This window comes from Mastigoproctus giganteus, chromosome 2, assembly GCF_048544385.1.
Source record: "Mastigoproctus giganteus isolate SK-2022 chromosome 2, ASM4854438v1, whole genome shotgun sequence".
Taxonomy (NCBI): domain Eukaryota; kingdom Metazoa; phylum Arthropoda; class Arachnida; order Uropygi; family Thelyphonidae; genus Mastigoproctus; species Mastigoproctus giganteus.
In genome coordinates, this window is record NC_143576.1 from 247889671 (window position 1) to 247910662 (window position 20992).

The following is a 20992-nucleotide window of genomic DNA, read 5'->3' on the forward strand; positions in this document are numbered from 1 at the left end:
GACTTGCAGGTTAATAGCCCCTTTGATAGTTTGTCAATTAAGAGCACTCTAAGGGACAACATGTCCATACTCAATGCCCTCCCCGAAAGATTTAAGATCACTTTTGGGGAGATTCCGTCCCCAATAATCGACTCTCTTGCCTGCCTCAATGACAAAAATACGGAAATTCTCGAACACGTGCTTGTAATGAATGAACAACTCAGGGATCTCAAAATCTTTATAAGTGAATGCTGTTTTCCCTCTAGTCAGACATCAGTGATGGACCATCTGGAACCTCAGGAGCATTTACAGGAAGCAGATGATGCACTTCCAAGACCTCCAACTCAAACTGGGCGCATCCAGCGAGGAACAAGAGATCTCAAAAATCTGCATAGTTTGCCTTTTTTTGCAGACAGAACAACTCAACAGATCGTAGCCCTGGCCGTGATGTTGAACCCTTTGGGTATTCATCCCCCTCACACCGCTCTCCATCAGCGTGATCCGACCTTTGAGGCTGACAGCCCTTTTATCCAGGACGAGTGTATGATTCCTGGTGAATCTAATCTGCACCAACCTTGCAAAAGACGTCAGGAGAAGCCTGGTGGCCAGGTTCTGAGCCAGGGCTCATCACTGTTACAACAGGATGGAGATGAGAGAAACCCCACGCCAAAACAGGGAGGAACAGATCTATGCTCAAGCGGATGCCTTCTGTCTCTCTGATCAATTTAACTATCATGCACAATTTCCCAGGCATAACCCACAAATGGCTTGTGCTCAAAGTGTTTTGACTGTGAAAACACAAGGTAACAGAATTCCATCCAAGGAGCCTAATATGTCGGTTCCTACTGAACCTACCTCGGTCCCTCTGTCGTGGAGACTTGAGGAGATATATAATATTTCAGCTGTCCAGACTCAAGAGAGAATTTTTGTTTCCAGACTGGGACCATGAAATCCATTTACTTTTTAGTAAATGGATTTCATCTGTGAACAGTCATCATTCCAAATAATGCCAGCATCTGTTGTTTGTAGAATGCTACAAACAACAGATGCCTTAGCATTCTACATAGACAGATGCCATTTGTAGAATTCTATGTCAACAGATGCATTTTAACAAGATTCAGAATCTGCATTACTTGAATAGAATTCTCTTTCAGTATCAGATGACATATTATAAAGAACTGATTCAATGTCATCAGCTTCAACATATTATCTATCCCTGTTCCTTTTCACTCCTGATGTCCAGGCTGTGGATCCATTAACAACCCTTTAGGATAACATTTTGTAGGAAATCACTTTTTACACAATTTTATCAGTAGACACCGACTGATAAAATTGTGTAAAAAGTGATTATAAAATTGTGTAAAAAGAATTATGTAAAAAGACTCGACCTATTCTTCCTTTATCATCTCCTGCTCTGCGAATCCAAAGCATATTGTCTTGGATTCTAGCTGCTGGCCGGTAGGCACCCTTATAAAACTGTTCCAAGAGAGGAGCAGATCGATCGCTTACAGCGGATCCAGGGGAGATAAACAGCCATAACTACAGAAGGATGACTTGCTACCAGGTTCACACGAAGGAGAGATTCTTTGGTTTATGCAGAATGTACACAGCCTAAAAAACAAGCTTCATTGTCTCCAGACTCTCCTATTGCTTAATGAGTTTGATGTCATCTGCCTTACAGAAACATGGTTAACGGCAGTTAGACAGCTTGATCTTACCCATTTTAACACCCCTTGCAAACACATTGGGAATCACAAGATTAACGGATGAGGCGGAAGTGTTGAAATCCTGGAATTGATTGGCTGGAAACAATCGATTCCAGCCAATAAGGACACGAGTGAGCCAATACTGCCTGGTTTACCTTCCTCCAGACCACAATGAAGACTAGAGCTGAGCTGCTCACATGGTTAGCAACCAACGTAGTGCCTAAAATTCCAACTGTTGTAGCAGGTGATTTTAACTTGCCACTGCCCAGGCATGGGAATGCCCTTGAGGCCACTCTTCGGGCCTTTAACCTTACACAGTTAGTGACGCAACCAACTAGAGCGTGTCAAGCACTGGACCTAATCTCCACAACTTGCAAGATATTAAACTCCTACCTAGCAACTTTCGATTCCAATCTGATCACTCGACAAACTCAACTTCCCTCAGACCGTTCCATCTTTAAGAAAGAAAGAGCTTGCTTCTTGAAAAAGAAAAGGCAGGTCCTTAACCAAGCTGTTCTCAATAGATTGAAGAGCTTGTCCAGAAATGGGCACAGTTCAGCTTACTGCAGGCAGATTTTCCTGACTCTGATTCCTCTCTCTCACAGGAGGACTGGTTACCTAGGGTGCACTTGTGTGAAATAGAAATAACTAGAGACCCTAATTGATGTCATCAATAAACTAATAAAGAGTGGTTTCCCAATGATAATAAAGAGTGGTTTCCCACTCTTTATTATCAAAATGTTCAGCCCATATATAGTCAACCTTCTCCTTCACCTTTTCAGACAAATCCTGCAATCTGGAATAGTTCTTTCAATTTGGAAAACTTACCATGTTAAGCCCATTCCAAAGATCAAGAAACCCAAATCCCCTAAAGACCTGCGACCAATCTCCATCAGTTGTTCTTTATTCAAAATTTTTGAAAAGGTAATTCAGCCAACAATTGCCCAGCATTGCTTTGCACATAGCCCCGAGTACCTGTATACCGTTCTACAAAGGAGATCGACAACTACCAATCTTCTTGATACCCTCTTCAGAATTCAGCACACCCTTAACAACATATTCCTCGACATAAAATCGGCCTAGCTCTTTTTACCATTCTGAAATACTGCTTCGGCCTGGCAGATACCTTACTTCAAATTTTGAAGTCTATTTTACTTCCTAGACACCTGTCTGTGACTCATGATGACTTTCAAGTAACTATTGACATCTCAAGAAGCATCCCGCAAGGAAGTGTACTGTCAGCTATCCTGTTTGCGTAATCATCATAATCATCAGATTCATGATATCAACCAACAAGCTTCTAGGCAGATATTGAGCTTGGAAAGTTATCTTGCCACAATTGGGCTGCATCTGAGCCCTTCCAAATCACGCAACTGACGATAACCAAGAAGAAAGTCAAAAATGATATCCAAATCTTTGTTAGTGGGGAACTGGTGCAAAAGGTGACCTCTTATACTGACCTTGGCCTCACCTGGGATGTTGGGCTCATATTTCAGCCTCACTTTGTCAGGATGAGGCAGAAGATGTATGCTGCTCTTTGAGCAGTGCGTCAAAAGCTCGTTGGTGTGCATCAGCCAGTGCTGCTTGTTCGACACATCCTGAGGTGTATTACGCTGATTCCTCTCTATGCTTCAGAAATTTGGTCATCTGCCCCTGCCTCATACCTTCAGAGGTATCTCAGTTTAGAGTACTGGTTGCTTAGATGGATGAACAGGGTGGTAGGCCACCTCCTAACTATCTCCAGATCGATCCTACAAGCAAATCTGGGCACCGCTCCCTGGAAACATATCATCATGACAAAAAATGTCCTCACGCTTGCACGGCTTATTACGAGGCGAATTGGTGCTCCATCGGTATCCACATTAATCTCTGGCCCAAGGAGGGCAAGAGGGGAGCACCCTCTTGCCCTCCTTGGGCAAATTTTTTTTTTTTTTTTTTTTAACTTGCCTGTTTGTATATGACAAAGACTTTTTTGTCTTCATGCAATCATATATTTTGTATATTACTGTATATTTAATCCTGTAAAAGTCTCGGGTCGAGCACGCATGTACTCTTGTTTATTGTACATTGCACCTTAGTCTGTAAATATTCACACCCTTCTGGCACAGAGCCGTTGCAGGGTGACCCAAGGTTTCTTGGGAAATAAACTGATTTTAATAATAATAATAATAATAATAATGTCAAAGAAAATACACCAACTTACACGTGTTGAACTGAACAGTCTATTATGGGACTTGGATCTACTGAAGAATTCACAGTCTTAGGCTCCAGATTCAGTGAAAAGAATCTGTTGGCACCTGGCACTTCATTTTGTTTGGTATAAATACAGAGAAACAAAGGGATCTTTTATTTTCTTTACTGATGGAAATTGTTTAATCAAAGCACATATGATCCATCAGAATGTAGTCTTCATTGACAGCTTAATGATGTCCATAAAAAGTAGTTCTGCTGCTCAGTTTTAGTGATCTGTTCCCTACAGTTAAAGGAAACTTATGACAGTCAGAAATTGTTTCAGAAAGGGCAGTACAGTATGATCGTGAGTGGCTAGTTAGCAGTGGTGATTTTAAAGCACTAACCATAATTTTTGAACAATAGTTTGGTTACAAAATGTTCCATTCGCACAGAAATAATTCTGTGTCAGTGGAATTTTTTTCTTGTTTTTGTCTCTTTGGTAAGTTTGTTAAGACCATAGATAAAAGAGGGGTGGTGGTTTTTTGCTACACAATTTCAAAATTAGTTCCTGACTCCATACTGGTGTTTTCAGCAGATCTCAAATCAGAGAATTACTGTAAAATAACAATTACACAATTTCTGTGTAGCGGAAAGGAGCTCTGCTACATAGTAGTATAGTAGTATAATGCAGAGAGAGGTGCAATCTCATTGCACCTCTCTCTGCATTTGGTCCAGCAGATCTGCATTCTTCCTAAAATGACACCTTCAGACCTATGTGCAGCCTAATGGAATGATGCAGTGATGGAAGCTGCTTTTGTTGTTTTAAAAGGGATTCATATAATGAGTAAAAAGTTTAAAAAAAAGTCCACATTCATCAGTTGTACCTGAACCACTAAATTAAATATTGATTTAATGGTTCAGCAGTACTGGTGTACATTACTATTTGTTCTTAATATTCTCTACTGAAAACTACCTGCCTGTTATTCAAAATACATATATATTTTGCTAAAGGCAGAACATTTTTTATTTTTTCATTTTAGACAAAAAAAAAAAAAAAAAGATCTGGTAGAGCAAATTACAGATTAAATCAATTACAGATTAAATTACAGAAGAGAATAGCAAAAGCTTAAAAAGCGGTACTCACCTTGAAATTAATCTGCGATGGTTTACTTAGGTAGTGTGTTTAATGTTTAAGTTGAATTGTTAAATTGAAAAATTAAAAGGGAGGGAAGTAGGTAAAAGTTGACTGAGTTAAATAGGCACAAGGAAATAGAAGTGTACACATCCAATCCTTGGTTGTCATCGAAATAAAAGAAAAAAAAAGAATAGTTAAAAACTGTAAGTGAATCCGGTGAAGCCAATAGTCTTTTACGAGGACTTTCGTTAGTTAAAGAACGTCTTCAGTTGGCAATGTGTGGGGAGAGAACACGCATGGTATTTTAAGAATAAAAAATTATACTCTCGTGATGCCTTTTTTGACATGTGGGAACTTTAATCTCGAGAGGTTCCAAATTGGGGAAAGATTGAAGGGGAGTTTAGAATTTTGAGGTTAGAGTGGTGCTTGTACCATTCAATAACTAGGGCTTCATATTGAAGTATTCTGTAGCTGGATTTTAGTTTAATGATGGAAATGGCAGAGTCGATGAGCGGGTTGTGGTTGTGAGTCTGGGCATGAGTTGTAAGTTCTGTGATAGATTGGTTAGACATGAGACTATGGAAATGGTAGTAGGCACGGGTGTTGGATGTTTTTGATGAGCCAAATTTAGTAGTGGTACTTCCGATATAACATGCGTTGCAGTTTTGTTGACAATTAATGAGGTATATAATATTATTAAGGTCGTTTGTAGGATATTTGTACGTGTCTTTATAGGTGCTGAAGAAGGATCCTAATTTGTTGTAGGTGGAAAAAACAAGGGAGATATCAGTGTTGTTAAATAGGCGTCGGAACTGTCCTGCTAGTTCATTGTGGTAAGGGAGAACTATGCGGATGTTTGTTTTATTTTTGTCTTTAGTTGGGGTGTTAGATTTAATTTTATTTTTAGCGTTAAGTTGGTGGGGGTAACCTCTGGATATAAATTTGTCAGTAATATACTGTATTTCATTGTGAAGGTCAGTGGGTAAGGAACTATACTTTAGTGCATTGTGAATTTGGTTATATAAAACTGCCTTTTTAGTGTTTAGAGGGTGATGAGAAGCAAAATGTAAGTATTTGCCGGTGTTTGTATTTTTCCCGAAAATTTTCGTATTTAATTTTGTGCCTGTTATATAGATAGTAAGATTAAGGAAATTTATCTGATTATTTTGTCCAATTTCAAGGGTGAATTTAAGTCTATTGTGTACAGAGTTAAGTTTTACGAAGAGGTTATCAATAATGGATCTGTTGCCTATTACAAGAATGTCGTCGGCATAGTGCATGTATAGTTTTAGTTCAGGGGAAAAGGGGAGTAGAATTTGGCCTTCAATGGCGGCTAGGTAGATTTTGGATAATGGGGCCGAAATCCCCAGTCCCATTGGTAAGCCAAATATTTGTTGGAAGATTTTTCCGTTGAATCTAAAAAATCTTGCTTCTAATAGAAGGGTGGCGAGTTCAAGGATATGGTCTATAGAAAGGGAGGTACGTTTTGTTAAGGTATCGTCTGTTTCTAAAAGTTTGCGTAAGGCTTGTAAAGTAAATGGAATATGGACATTTGTGTAAAGAGAAGTAACGTCATAGAAAGCTAGGATGTCTGTATCGGATATTATTAATTTTTTGAAAAGCTTGATTGGTGTTATTGATCTTGAATGTGGAAAATTTAGTAAGGGGGGTTATAATTTTGACCAGGAAGGAAGGATCAGGAAGACCAGGAAGGAATATGAAGCCCTAGTTATTGAATGGTACAAGCACCACTCTAACCTCAAAATTCTAAATTCTAAACTCCCCTTCAATCTTTCCCCAATTTGGAACCTCTCGAGATTAAAGTTCCCACATGTCAAAAAAGGCATCACGAGAGTATAATTTTTTATTCTTAAAATACCATGCGCGTTCTCTCCCCACACATTGCCAGCTGAAGACATTCTTTAACTAACGAAAGTCCTTGTAAAGACTATTGGCTTCACCGGATTCACTTACAGTTTTTAACTATTCTTTTCTTTTCTTTTATTTCGATGACAACCAAGGATTGGATGTGTACACTTCTATTTCCTTGCGCCTATTTAACTCAGTCAACTTTTACCTACTTCCCTCCCTTTTAATTTTTCAATTTAACAATTCAACTTAAACATTAACCACGCTACCTAAGTAAACCATCGCAGATTAATTTCAAGGTGAGTACTGCTTTTTAAGCTTTCGCTATTCTTTTCTAGTCTATTAACACGGTACTTGAAGATTTCTAAAAATTTCGTATTGTCAGATTAAATTACATTAAATTCAATTACAGATTAAATCGATTACAGATTTGGAAATGGCAACTAAACATCATACAAGTTCACTTAATTTGAGTTAAAAAAAGCAGATTTCTTTTTTATATCATTTTTAATGTAATCTTACCAATGATAATGATGGGATTTATTTTAGATAATATAAGATATGCCATAGGTATTGTATTACAAAGTATTGGAGAAAATCAAGATCTAAGAAAAATCAAAAAAAGCTCAGAGGAATTTTTAAAGAGTTAAGAAAACAGTGGAGAGGGTGATCAAATTAATATAACTGAATGAAAAGATCTTACAAAGTCAAAGAAGGTAGGGGACTGGATTAGAAGTCAGATGGACTTTGATATAGAATATTGGAGGCACTATATACATAAAAATAGTCTTTGAAATGAGTCATAAGTAATTAGAACAAGTGGAATAAGTGATAGTTAGGGAGTTTGTTAACCACTAGTGAATTCATCAGGGAAAAAAAAAAAAATTACCACCTACAGAATTACACTAGTTAGTTTTTTTTTTTTGGCAAACATAAAGAAATGGCTCAAAACCGGAAAATTAAATTTTATTCTTGATTTTGATATTATGCTGCGTAATAAGATCAAAAAGGTATGATTAGAATTAGTAATCTTGTTATCCAAACAAAACAGGGAAAAAAAAAAAATTCTCTGACTGCCTTTAGAAACAAATGAAATCTGAAAGTACCTAAAGTACTCTACAAAAAATTAACAATATATGTGGGGTGGACACTCTTTTTATTTAATGTTGGAGCCTTAAAGAATTTTTTTTTATGGTTACATTTCTCCTGTTAAAAAATAATTAATGATACAGATGGTGGATAATGGGAGATCAGACAAATACCTTAACTGAAGAATACTAAAATTCATAAGTTTTTCAGTTTTGGTAACAACTGTACACATTGTGTCCTCAATACCTCAATTCAGAGTTAATTGTGATATACAGTTAGAAAAGTGGATGTTTCTAACTGTATATCTCAATTCTTTTGAGGTTAGAATTTGAAGACTTCCTATGTGGCTTTATGGTTATAAAATGAATTTTTTAGTTTTTAAAATAATTTTGGTTTTCATTGTGCTGTGCCATAAATGCTATACTTTTGAAATGATTTCATATTAAGTGAGTAAATAACTGCTGGTATCTTAATGGAAAACATGCTGTCATCATGTTTAAAACATTTATTCAAAAGTAGAGATTGTAGGTTACTTCAAATTATAATGTGATATATGTTATAGTATTTATAATCTAAAAGAAATGCATTAAATTTTCAAATCATAAACCATTAAAATATTCTGTGTAAATGAAATACAGCCTCATGAGTTGTGTCATTCCTTGTCATTTGACCTTCACCAAAACTTGACAATGAATGTAATTTTACAAATGATAACAGCAAATACAAAACAGTAACTGAATATATGGTACTATTCAGTTAACACAGATGCTGCATGGCCTGCACATTATAGCCTTAGTAGCTAATGCACCAATAAAATCAAAACCAGCTGCATGGCCTTGTCTTAGTATAAATGTTATAATAGGATAATATCAAATTCTTGTGTGCCATGTTCTCATTCTTTTAACCTTTCAATATATTTTATATATATAATCTGTTTGCATAGAATACACAAGAATTCAAACTAGATCCAGAATCAGAACTTCGTTTTGAAGTGGAGGGCAGAACCAAAGTAACACTAGAAGTAAGTGAAATTTAATTATCTCTTTTTTTTTTGCAATGAAATACAGTGTACTGCATTGTGTACTATTATAGAATAGAATCTTTAATTGCAGCAATGATAGACATACAATTAGTTCCCATCACGGCATGGTGGTGCCAGGGGTTAATTACATTACATTGAATCATACACAAAGAAAAGTAGTTACTTTTCTGATAAATCAAGCATTATGCAGAGCATACTTTTTCAAAAACTTAATGCTATAAATATGCAATACTTTCCAGGTCAACTGTTTGCAAAAAACGTAATGTACTAAAAGTACATCAGTTTTTGGAAATTTTATTTCATATTGAATTAAATATTTCAGAATCTCTGCAGATTCTCACAGAGGGGCAGAATTCCTTATAAACCTCAATCGGCTCACCTTTGAGATGCCTGGTTGCCAAGCTCCTGTAGCCCACATAATCATTCTTTCCTACAGTCATCTGGCGAATGTAACGAAAACCAACACGCGAACGACGAGAAAAGTCGGATAACTTACGTGGAAAATTAGTTTCCTGATACAGCACTCTAGTGCTGCTCGCTCGGTAAACAGACGGTAGGTGTTATCGGTCTGAAGCAAAGTCGAGAACAATATATTGATTGATAGGTAGGCGTGGCAAATGATGTGCTGATTGGTGCACGAACACAACACACGATAACATCGGTTTAGTAGCACTCAGAAGCACTAATGGTAACTTGCCCTAATCGCATATGCCCTAATGAATGCTTTCCATAATGGTGAAAAAAGATCATGTTACCTCCACTTGAATCCCATGGGAGCTTGAACCCCTCCTGAAGTGGAGGGGGTAACCTAACCTTCTTTCTTTAGAATCACAGTCATATTTAGAAATACATTCATAAAAAAAAATAATTTTTTTATGACTGTATTTTTATTTTCTTGTTCAATAATATGCCCTAATGGTGAAAAAAGGTCAGGTTATGAAATATAATGAAAAATAAAGAAACCTTTTCCTTTTTTCGTAACCAAATGTAAATCAACAATATAGTAAAAACACACATGAACTCCAAAGATCTTCTTTTAATAATGAGAAAAAAACATAATGAAGAACATAAAAATGAACGGAACGAAACACTTTTATTTCGTTTTCATCAAAAAATGTACCAAAGTTTTATTTTCCTTACAAATTTCTTCCATCTAAGATTCATTGCTGCTATTACCTGTTTATCGTTCATCACAAAACTATTATGCACTGTTCTTTACTCATAAATACACAATAATGCCAACCAATGACTAGACAGTAGCTTGTCGTCTGTTGCACCCACCACCAATCATTTCATCATTTGCCACACCTACCTGTCAATCAATATATGAACCCCGGGGGCTCACATCTGGTGAGTATGGGCTTGGCACACCCAGGGTCCTGAGCTGGATATCATCATTCTTCTCTTTCTTGGTGATTCCCTTCTACTTTTGACTCTCTCTCTCTCTCTCTCTCTCTGTCTCTCTCTCTCTCTCTCTCTCTCTCTCTCTCTCTCTCTCTCTCTCTCTCTCTCTCTCTCTCAGGGTTACTCGGGAACTTTTTTTTTCCTGGTGCAGCATAAGCCTTAGGCTTCCTTGCATCATATGGATATTAATAATAATAATAAAATATCCTTCTCGATTTCGGCTCCAGACCGATAATACCTACTGTCTGTTTACCGAGTGAGCAGCGCTAGAATCCGGTGTTGGGAAACTAATTTTCTGCGTAAGTTATCCAACATTTCTTGTCATTCTCGTGTTGACTTTCTTTACCTTAGCCCAGTCATCTTATCAATCTCACCATTCAAGTTGCCCATTTTTGGACCTTTTCAAGAAGCTCAATGTCTTTTTTCCAGATAAGGTCTTTTCATACTTTAATACAGTATTCCAAATGTGGTCTTACAATTGCCTTACACAGTTAAATTATGACCTCCTTATCTCTACAGGATAATGTTCTATAAATCATCAATAGGACACTATGCACTTTCCTGGCTGCCTGTTTACACTGTTCAGAAAACTTCATATCTGCCTATATCATAACTCTCAGATCCCTTTTCTTCTCCACTGTTTTTAATTCAATCCTGTCAAATGTATAATTATCAATCTCACCATTCAAGTTGCCCATTTTTGGACCTTCTCAAGAAGCTCAATGTCTTTTTTCCAGATAAGGTCTTTTCATACTTTAATACAGTATTCCAAATGTGGTCTTACAATTGCCTTACACAGTTAAATTATGACCTCCTTATCTCTACAGGATAACGTTCTATAAATCATCAATAGGCACTATGCACTTTCCTGGCTGCCTGTTTACACTGTTCAGAAAACTTCATATCTGCCTATATCATAACTCTCAGATCCCTTTTCTCCTCCACTGTTTTTAATTCAATCCTGTCAAATGTATAATTTATTTGTGGGTTGTTATTCTCTAAGTGTAAGACTTTGCATTTAGCAGCATAAAAACATAGCTACCACTTCTCTAACCACCTTTGAAGTCTGTTCAAGTCATCCTGAAAGAGCGCTGCTTGGCACTGATCTGATCATTAACGTTCGATAAATCATTCGTGCAGATAATTGACTTTGAGATTAGTAGAGTTGGATTTGTTGACCTTCCTAAATCTTGCTTGAGTAATTTTGGAAGTGACAGAGGTTATTTATGTAGAGTTACTTATTTTGTGAAATGTGTTTGTAGATGAGGTGCCATTGTTGAAATTTGTTTACAATTTTTTTATGAAAGCAGTAAGGTCGTTTACATTATATCATCTGACAGTTTCACAAATTTAAAAATAGAACAGGGTCTGTTGTTTCATATTTATAATGTTTTTCTTTCTTTCTTTTTTTTTTTTTTTTTTTTTTTTTGTCCAGGCAGAATTAGTAAAAGCTTTGTTTCAATGAAACAAATTAGTAAAAATTTTGTTTCAATGAAAATAATCAGTGGAAAAAATGCAAAATTTAAAAATTTTTGAATTTCTGTTTAAAAAATATAAAATCACATTTAATAAATGTTTCTTTATAATTATGTTGTAATGTGAAACTGACTTTTTTTTTAATGTGTTCTGACTGATTTTTACTACATTTCATTATAATGAACACATTTTTGTTCACCTCACAAATTCATTATACCAATTTGTATAAAGTGTGAGTACATTTCCCAGTAATCATATCTTATCTTAAGTTACAAAATGTCTGACTTACTTGGACTTCACAATTTTCCTATACAAACTTTTAATAGATTTGTTAAATAATCATTTCTTAAATATAAGAGCAGTACAGCAGTTTGCTTTGAAAGTGTGCTTTACTATGTTGTAGAAATCAACTAACATTTTTATTTAATGCTTACTGCTTTACTGACCCGAAAGGAATAAAAATATCATTGATAGATCATTAGGTCTAATTAGTTACACATGGAATTTTTTTTGGGGAATAATTACTTCCAGCTTTTCTTAAACTTTGCTATTTGCATGGTTGCCGATTTTTAATATATCTTGTTATGGCCAACCTATTCTTTGCAATGCCTGAAAGTTCTCATGGTTACAGAAGGATTTTTTAAGATCTGAATACTTTACCTTTCATGCCTGAATCCTACATGGTGCAGTAGATTTCTCTAAACTTTAAACCTCTTTTTGATCTTTCAGAATAGTGAAATCTTAGGAATGCCGAACTGTTTGGCAATGTCGGTCTTAGAGTGCACACCATTATCTACAGGTTGCAAAATCCAAATTTTATCTGCAATTGGCAAAGCTATATTTACTTTCTTAGAGCCATTCCAATAAACATATGCTCTAACTAATGAAATTAATTCTAGTCAATGTTCATTTCATTACCATACTGCAAGAAAAGAGCGTGGGAATTCTTAAAAAATGATTTCTCATGGTCAGGCTGCAAGCTCATTAATTACTTCAATATATTTTGAAGCACTCTTTTTTAAACCCAAAATATTGTAATAAAAAAGTAAAAATTCAGATTAAGAGGTATAATAATAAAATAGCATTAGGTTAATGAGAAATTTTCTGAGACCAAGCACATAGGACATTATAATGTGTTGGGACATTAAAAAAAGGGTCACTATAAAGAGCTTCGATGGTATATATTCGTCCTGAGTATCTTGTTGAAATAAATAAAGTGCCTGATAAGTTTGATAAATATCATAATTAATAATTTCAAAATGAATATATTGTACACATTTCACATCTTTTATTATAACTGCGATCTCTTTTGAATCTAGATGAAATCTGGTCTGGCAGAAGTTTTTGGAACAGAACTTGTCAAGAATAAGAAGTATATTTTCACTGCAGGAGCAAAAATAGCTGTCTTCACATGGCATGGATGTACATTAGAAATATCCTTTTTTATATGTACATAATTGCATTGTACTTGCTTCCAGATCTTCTTGTCATTACAAAAAAATAACCTGAAGGATTGTGTGCCTTACAGATGTTTATACTTCTTCACATAGCAGAGATGATAGGTTTCAGCCTACATGCACACGCACACACGCGCACACACACACACACACACTGTAAAGTTTGTTTTTAATAATTTTGTTGTATTTCACTATATTTATTTCTAATACTCCTTATTAGAAATAAAGATAGTGATGATTATGATTAAGGAAAAGCTTTACTTTTATTGGAAAGGATTAAAAATGCTTGCTCTGAGTATGGGTGGATCCCAATTTACAATGTAAAGCATACTTTGAAATTTAGTGTAATGTAAATAAATGTAAGCCGAACGTTTGCTAGTTAAATAGTTTTTTTTTTTTTAATAGTAATGTTGATTTTGTTGATGCATTTATAAATTATTAAAAAAAATCAAGTTTAATAATAAAAAGAAATAAAAAATTGCAGTTAGAAAAAATTCATATATTTTTCAATGAGAAGTTTAATTTTGTCATACAAAAGTTAGTCTTATATAGTACATCTAATGCTTTTCAAAACCTGACTTGAAAAGCATTATATGCTTTTCAAGACAGGTTCTGATAGATTACAATATACAGGAACTCCCCGACTTACGTAATACTTGAATTATGGAAATTAGACTTTACAAAAGTTTTTGCCGGCTGGTGCAAACTTTAAAAAATCATGGAAACGTATTTTGCATCCTGTAGGAATAAATGGAGGTATCGTGAAAATATCATAATGTGAACCCAATAATACATTGTTGTTTTTTTTTTTTTTTTTTTTTTGCAATTCGTTTCAAGTCCTTGAAAGTTGAAAATTTTGCTATATTACTAAGCTTATTACTAAGATATATTACTAAGATATTACTATCTCTCTAAAAGGTCATATTTATAATGGAAATTGCACTACCCTTTCATCATTATCATATGTTTCCATTATAAGAATCAATTTTGAATGCCTTTGTGATATTTTTCTAAAGTACATTTCTGGTGGTCACGACCATAAAACAACAAAAACAATTTGCACTTTCCAGTTTATTGGGCTTTTCTGTTAGTGCATCTAATTATAAACGGGTAGTAAACTCAATCTTATTGGATTTGCGATAATACCGATAACTGCAATTGTGTGGGTTTTTATGCTATTATGGTGAAATGTGTTCCCCCTTCACTGAAATCTTCAATTATAAAAAAACAAATTTTCAGAAACTTCTCTTCATTCCTATTTACATATTAGAATGATTAAGGGAAAGTAACCAACGAAAAGTGCAAGTGGTGGTAGTGCCAGGAAACGAAACAAAATTGATTTAGAAATGAAGATGAAAATGATTAATAAGTACAAAGGAGGAAAAGTTTGTCATCTATTGCAAGGGAATTAAGTCTTGCTGCTTCAACAGTGAATACTATTTTAAAGGACAGTGTGCATATAAAAGAACATGTCAAAGAATCAGTGATCACAAAACAGCGTTCAGTTGCTATGTCGAAGATGGAACAGCTCTTAATAACATGGATGGAAAATCAGATTTAGAAGCGAGTGCCTCTGAATCTAATGACCATTCAAGCAAAAGCAACAAGTATTTATAAAGATATTAAGGATAAGTATGGTGAACCCCAACCCAAGTTTGTGGCAAGCAACGAGTGGTTTAATAGGCTCAAGCATCGTGCTGGTTTCCACAATGCTAAAATATGCGATGAAGTTGCCAGTGCTGATTCTGCAGCTGCAGAGAAATTTTGTGATGTGTTGGAAAAAGTTATTGATGAAGGTGGCTATTGAACACATCAAATTTTTAACGGTGACGAGACTGCTTTGTATTGGAAAAAAATGCCGGATCGAATATACATTGCCAAAGAGGAAAAGACAATGCCAGGTTCCACGGCTTCAAAAGATACAGCCACACTTTTGCTTGGGACTAATGCAATGGGAGATTACAGATTAAAACCACCGCTTGTGTACCATTCTGGAAATCCTTGTGCATTTAAGGGCGCATCAATAAAGCCACCCTACCCATGCATATCCAATCGAACCAGAGAGCACGGATAACAATATCTCTCTTTTAGGATTGGTTTAAATGCTGCTTCATTCCCGAGGTTGAAAAATATTGTAAAGACAATGATGTTCCTTTCAAGATTTTGCTTCTATTAGATAATGCTCCTGAACATCTTACGCATCTAATGATTTCAATTCAAACATGAGAGTCATTTCTACCACCAAACACGACTTCACTCATCCAACCTATGGATCAGAGTGTTATTTCGAATTTAAAAGCATACTATTTATGCACAACATTTGCTCAGGCATTGTCTGCGGTAAATGAGAAAAATTTTACGTTGAGACGTTTGGAAATATTACAATATTTACCATGCCATCTTAAACATTAATAAGGCCTGGGCATAAATTACTAAAAGTTGTTTAAATGGCGCAGGGAAGAAAATATGCCTATGGCACATAAAAGGCTTCGAAGGATTTGAAAAAGACGAATCATATGAAGAGGTTACAGATTAGATTGTAAAGGTTGCAGAGCTACTTCAGTTGGAGGTTGATGCCAAAGACATGGAGGAGTTACTAGAGGAAGAAGAGAAGGAATTATCTAACGAAGAACTTATCGACTTGCAGGCAGCAATAGTGAAAGAAGAAAATGCTGACAAGGCTCAAGATGAACCAAAGGAGAGCCATTACGCTTCATCACCATAGAGATGACAATGGCATTTCATGAAATTGCATCGGCAATGGCAGGGTTTGAGAAGATGGATCCTGACAGCAAACGATTTTTAAAAGTTAACAGAGGGGTGAATGATATGCTTACTTGCTACAAAGAAATCTACGATGAAAAGAAAAAAGTCACCGTCCAGTTATCCATTAATATGTTCTTTTGTAAGGTTGAGCGGCCAACCCCTTCTAAATCTCCACAGCCCTCAACCTCTGCAGAGGCGTACTTATCAGCTGAAGACATCGATTCTAGCAACAATGCTTAAGAGGTAAAACTTACTGTCGTTATACCTGTCTTCTCTCTTTTTTTTTTTTTTAATTTTATAATTTTGAAATTTTTTTAAATTGCATGCTTTTCTAATTTTTCCTGCACATGAGATAAAAAATTTAATAAATACAAGAAATAATTCTATTTACATGTTCGTTGAAAATTTATTTTTTGATTCAATCAATTCAGTGAGCACAGTTGCAAGTGCTGCACAAGCATGGGGGGAAATTCTGACACGTAAAATCCAACTTACATAGCGTTCTGCGGAACGCAACCCTTACGTAACTCGGGGAGTTCCTGCATTACAAGGAATTAGAGGTAGAATTATTTGGTTTAGAAGGGCTTGGTGGGTTAGTTTGCAAGGCAGTTTGCTGATGCTTAATAAGTTTGCTGTTAAAATATTTGTACAGAAAAGTCAGTGACACTGTAGGGTTCAGCAAACAGTATACATAAAAAAAAAAAAAATACTTAAATATAAACATGATTTTTTTTGTCACGGAAAGTAATATTTCACCATCGATGTGTCATACTTTATTGCTTTTTTAATTGTTAGTTAATACGGTGCCTCCGTAGCTAGGTGGGCAGGAGCAGCAGTGCGTAGCACACGCTTCTTGATTAGACCGGGGTTCAACCCCGTCACCACCAAATACGGAGGATGCGGAAAGGTCAGGGAATGACCACCGCATATCCTGGACCAATATGGCCTTAGTTGCTGATGCTCCTAAAAACCAAATAACAAACAATTGTTAGTAAAAATTATTTTTGTATTGCAAAAGTGTCCCTTGCTTAAATAATCTTAATTTAGTTTTAAAACACCGATAATTAAGTCGTGTAGAAGAGAATAGTGTAGTGCTGTGCAGTATTTTTTTTTTTTTTTTTGCAGCCAAGTTCATACAATAATTATATGCATTAAAACTACTAACAGAACCACTAACATTATTTACAACCTTTAATGAAATTTGTCCATAGATAAAACTAACATAAACAATGTGAACCCAAATGCATTTAGGTTCACATTGAACCTAAATTCATTTTAGCCTAATCACAGATGAATTTCCTTGAATAATAGATAAAATCAGATATAGCTTAACTCAGCTATAGTGACTTTGGAAATAACAAAAATTCAGCTATAGTGTCATAATTAAGTCAGTTATACTTAATATATGAGGTATGGCAATAAAAAGAACACAAAGTGAAGGAGCTCAAAAATGGTTTTATTTTTATTCAAAGTAATCACCACCTTATTGAATACACTTATTATATCATTTTATATACAAGTTTCTGAAAAGAGTCAGCAAAGGCATCCAAAGAGATGATGTTCCTTGATGGCAGTTTTCACCTTAGGAAAGAGATGCTAGATTTGGAGAGTAGGGTAGATGGTAGATCTGTATAATGCTATGTTTCATCAGAAATGTCTTCACAAGTGTGGAAGTCTTGTTGAAGGCTTCACAAGTTTTGTTACCCAACAATGTGCAGGGATATTGTTGGGCAACAAGAACCAGCTGCCTTTCTCTCAAAATTGTGACCTCACCCCAGGAAATGCATTTCGATGGCTTTTGAAGCACCTGTATATAGAATGCAGGATTGACTCTCCCCTTTAGGTAAAGATTCCTTGTGAATCACACTCCGTTTGTCAAAAAGCTTTTTCAGCATCATCTTGATCCTGAACTTCTGTAATTGAAACTTTTTGTGCCCTGGTGATGATTTTGAAGTCCACTGCGTGCTATGACATTTCATCTCTGGGGCATACTGAAACACCCAAAACTCATCTCCTACTTCTGCTCATTTGTGAGACTATGCGGCACATATTTTGCACAAACCTTTCTTTTCCTTAAATCTTCATGCAGAATTTGATGAAACATCTCCTTATTCATATCCAAGTTATCAGCCGTCATTCTGTGTGTTGAATGACGATCTCTCTCTGTAATTTCCCAAACTTTTAAAACTCTGTCCTCATTTCAAGAGGTTCATGGGTGCCCACTTCTTGCGTCATCGCAAGCATCCTCATATCCATCTTTGCACTACTTATACAATTCAAACATGCTGGTACGACTTAACGTTTCATCACCATAAACAGTTTTTACATTTCATATGTTTCTGTTGCAGATTTTGATAGTTTAAAGTAAAATTTGATATTTGTTTGTTCTTGTAAAATTGTGACTTGGAGCTTTAACGCTACTAATGAAACTGGTTGTTGCAACTTCTCAGCATACTGGACAATCTCTGTACCATCATCTGTTGGAGGAACTTTGAACTACAACATAACACTTCCGTTTATTTTTAAATTCATTGAACGTGATTGCAACAGCACCAGTCTGGGAACTTTATTGCCGCATCTTATAAATTGTATCATTTTTATCTTGGTTACAACGTCATTTCAAAATTGCATACTTCTGCTATAACATTAGTCTTTCCAGTGAACTGTCCAGCAGTGTATATTGTTTCTGCAGATGTCATATTTCAGTACTTCAGTTCATCTTCAATTCATATTTCAATCTTCTGTACAGTGTGTTTCAGATATTGTGTACTGTACAGAGCCAAGTTCACATAGTGAAAGATGCTCTGTTACTCACAGTAATATAGGTAACTCATCAGCATCAGCAAGCAATTTGTGTTAAGACATTCATTGCAAAAAAAAAAAAAAATAGGCATCTACCTATTGTTGATTTTGTAAAATCATAAGAGAATATCTTGTTAGCCATTTGGTAATACCAGTCCGTTTTGGTAGCTTCCTCTGTAGTGCTAACATTTGCTTTTGTTCTTGGGTTTTTTCTTCATTGTGTACTCTAAAGTTCTTGAGATAATGGCAATTTTACCATTAATTAAATAATTTCATTAACTTGCTTCTCAGGATAGAATTGTACTACTTGCCATAAATATTCATTACATTTTCTTCAACTGAGTACTTAACTACTTCTTCAGCATGTTTTTCTTCAGTAGTAACAGGATTTCATTACACTGTAATTTCTTCTCCAAACTAAAAATAGCATCATTGACAGAAACATGGAGTGTTGGAGTGAATGGTTGTAACATCACTCACTTATAATGTTAATGATATCACGGTGCTCTCATTGACACTATAACTGAGTTTGTCTATATGTATGTATGCATGCTTTTTTGAGTTCTACTCTTATGATTCTTAATTTGGTACTTATGTGGCAAAACAGAAGTAGCATATATTGCTAGGGATACACCAATGGTGATTTACATTAACTTACATGCAGCGCTGGAACAGATGAGGCTCAAAGCTGAAGATGAAAATACTAAAGGACCAACAGTGAGTAAATTTTATTAGATTTCGTAAGCATTCCTAAAACCACTTTTTTTTGTTAATATTTCACTGATTGGACACTTTGTTTATGCTTATGGTAAATATTTGTAAGAGTTAAGTAAAATCCGATATATGACCAAAAATATTTGGGCACACACAAGGTACAAAAGGCACTTTTAGTTCAAAAACATAATGCATAGTGAGGCCACCTTTGGCCTGTATGAAAGCATGAACTTTACTTTTCAGAAGGAATGGAGGTGAATTCTTGCTGACAAGCAGAGATTCACCTCCATTCTTTCTGCAAAGTAGATACCAGAGCCAGTTTGTAAGAGAACTGTTTTAGCTGCAGTGTAACCCAACACTATAATTTATTCCACAGGTGTTCATGGAGGTTGAAGTCTTAAGCTCTGAGCCTACCAGTCCAATTTTTTTATGTCATTGCCAACATATCAGTCTTGTATGTGACCTTACTGCATGACAGGAAGCATTTTCTTGCTGATACTAACAGAGAGTATTTCTGTAGTACTGCCAGTGTAGGAAGAACATAATTGTCAAAAATGGACTTCCATGGAGCACCAATGGACCAAGTCAAAACCAGCTGAAACAGCAGCATACAATTAGGCAACTTCCACAAAATTTCATGGTCAGGATGATACATTCCATTAGGAAGTGCTCTCCAGGAAATTTCTATACCCAAACATGTCCATCAGAATGAAACACCACATAATGAGATTTGCCACTCCAAAGTACCATCTGCCACTGTTTTAGTCATTGAACGTTGGGAATGACACCATTCTAACTGTTTTGCATTGGTGACCATGATATTGGGCTTATACATAGCTGCTCTATCATTGAGCCCAAGCTCATGCAAGCTCCCTACAGTGTTGTTGTTTGTTATTTGGTTTTTAGGAGCATTAGCAACTAAGGCCATATTGCTCTGGGATATGCGGTGGTCATTCCCTGACCTTTCCGCATCCTCCATATTTGGTGGTGACGGGCTCGAACCCCAGTCTAATCAAGAAGCGTGTGCTGCGCACTGCTGCTCCTTCCCTCCTGGCTACGGAGGCACCCTCCCTACAGTGTTTAACCTATCAATGGATGTTCCTGTGATCTCCCCCCCTAAAGACTCGCTCTGTAATGTTTTCTATGAACTATGCAAACCATGATCTGCCCTCTTTATGTTCTTAACACATTCTGTGAGTTTGTGCTCACTGTTAACCTTTTTCTTTTCATTGATGTCACCTATGTTCTTCTATCTTTAAATGAACATTCACCACGCTCGATTTTGGGAGGGTCATTTAATTTAGTTATAAACACAGAAAGGTATTGGAATGACATCCAACCACCATCCCATGTTGAAAGTTTTAATCCACGATTCATATTG

At 35.7% G+C, this 20992-nt stretch overlaps 1 protein-coding gene across 1 annotated transcript in view; it reads left to right on the forward strand.

Annotated features, from left to right (window-relative positions):
• Positions 1–20992, forward strand: part of cbc (protein CLP1 homolog) — a 156692-nt gene that overhangs the window by 42705 nt on the left and 92995 nt on the right. Inside the window, exons 2-4 of the mRNA XM_090389835.1 lie at positions 8894–8971; positions 13192–13305; positions 19489–19614. Of these exons, the coding sequence (XP_090245961.1) occupies positions 8894–8971; positions 13192–13305; positions 19489–19614 (318 nt within the window). The remainder of the gene's footprint in view (positions 1–8893; positions 8972–13191; positions 13306–19488; positions 19615–20992) is intronic.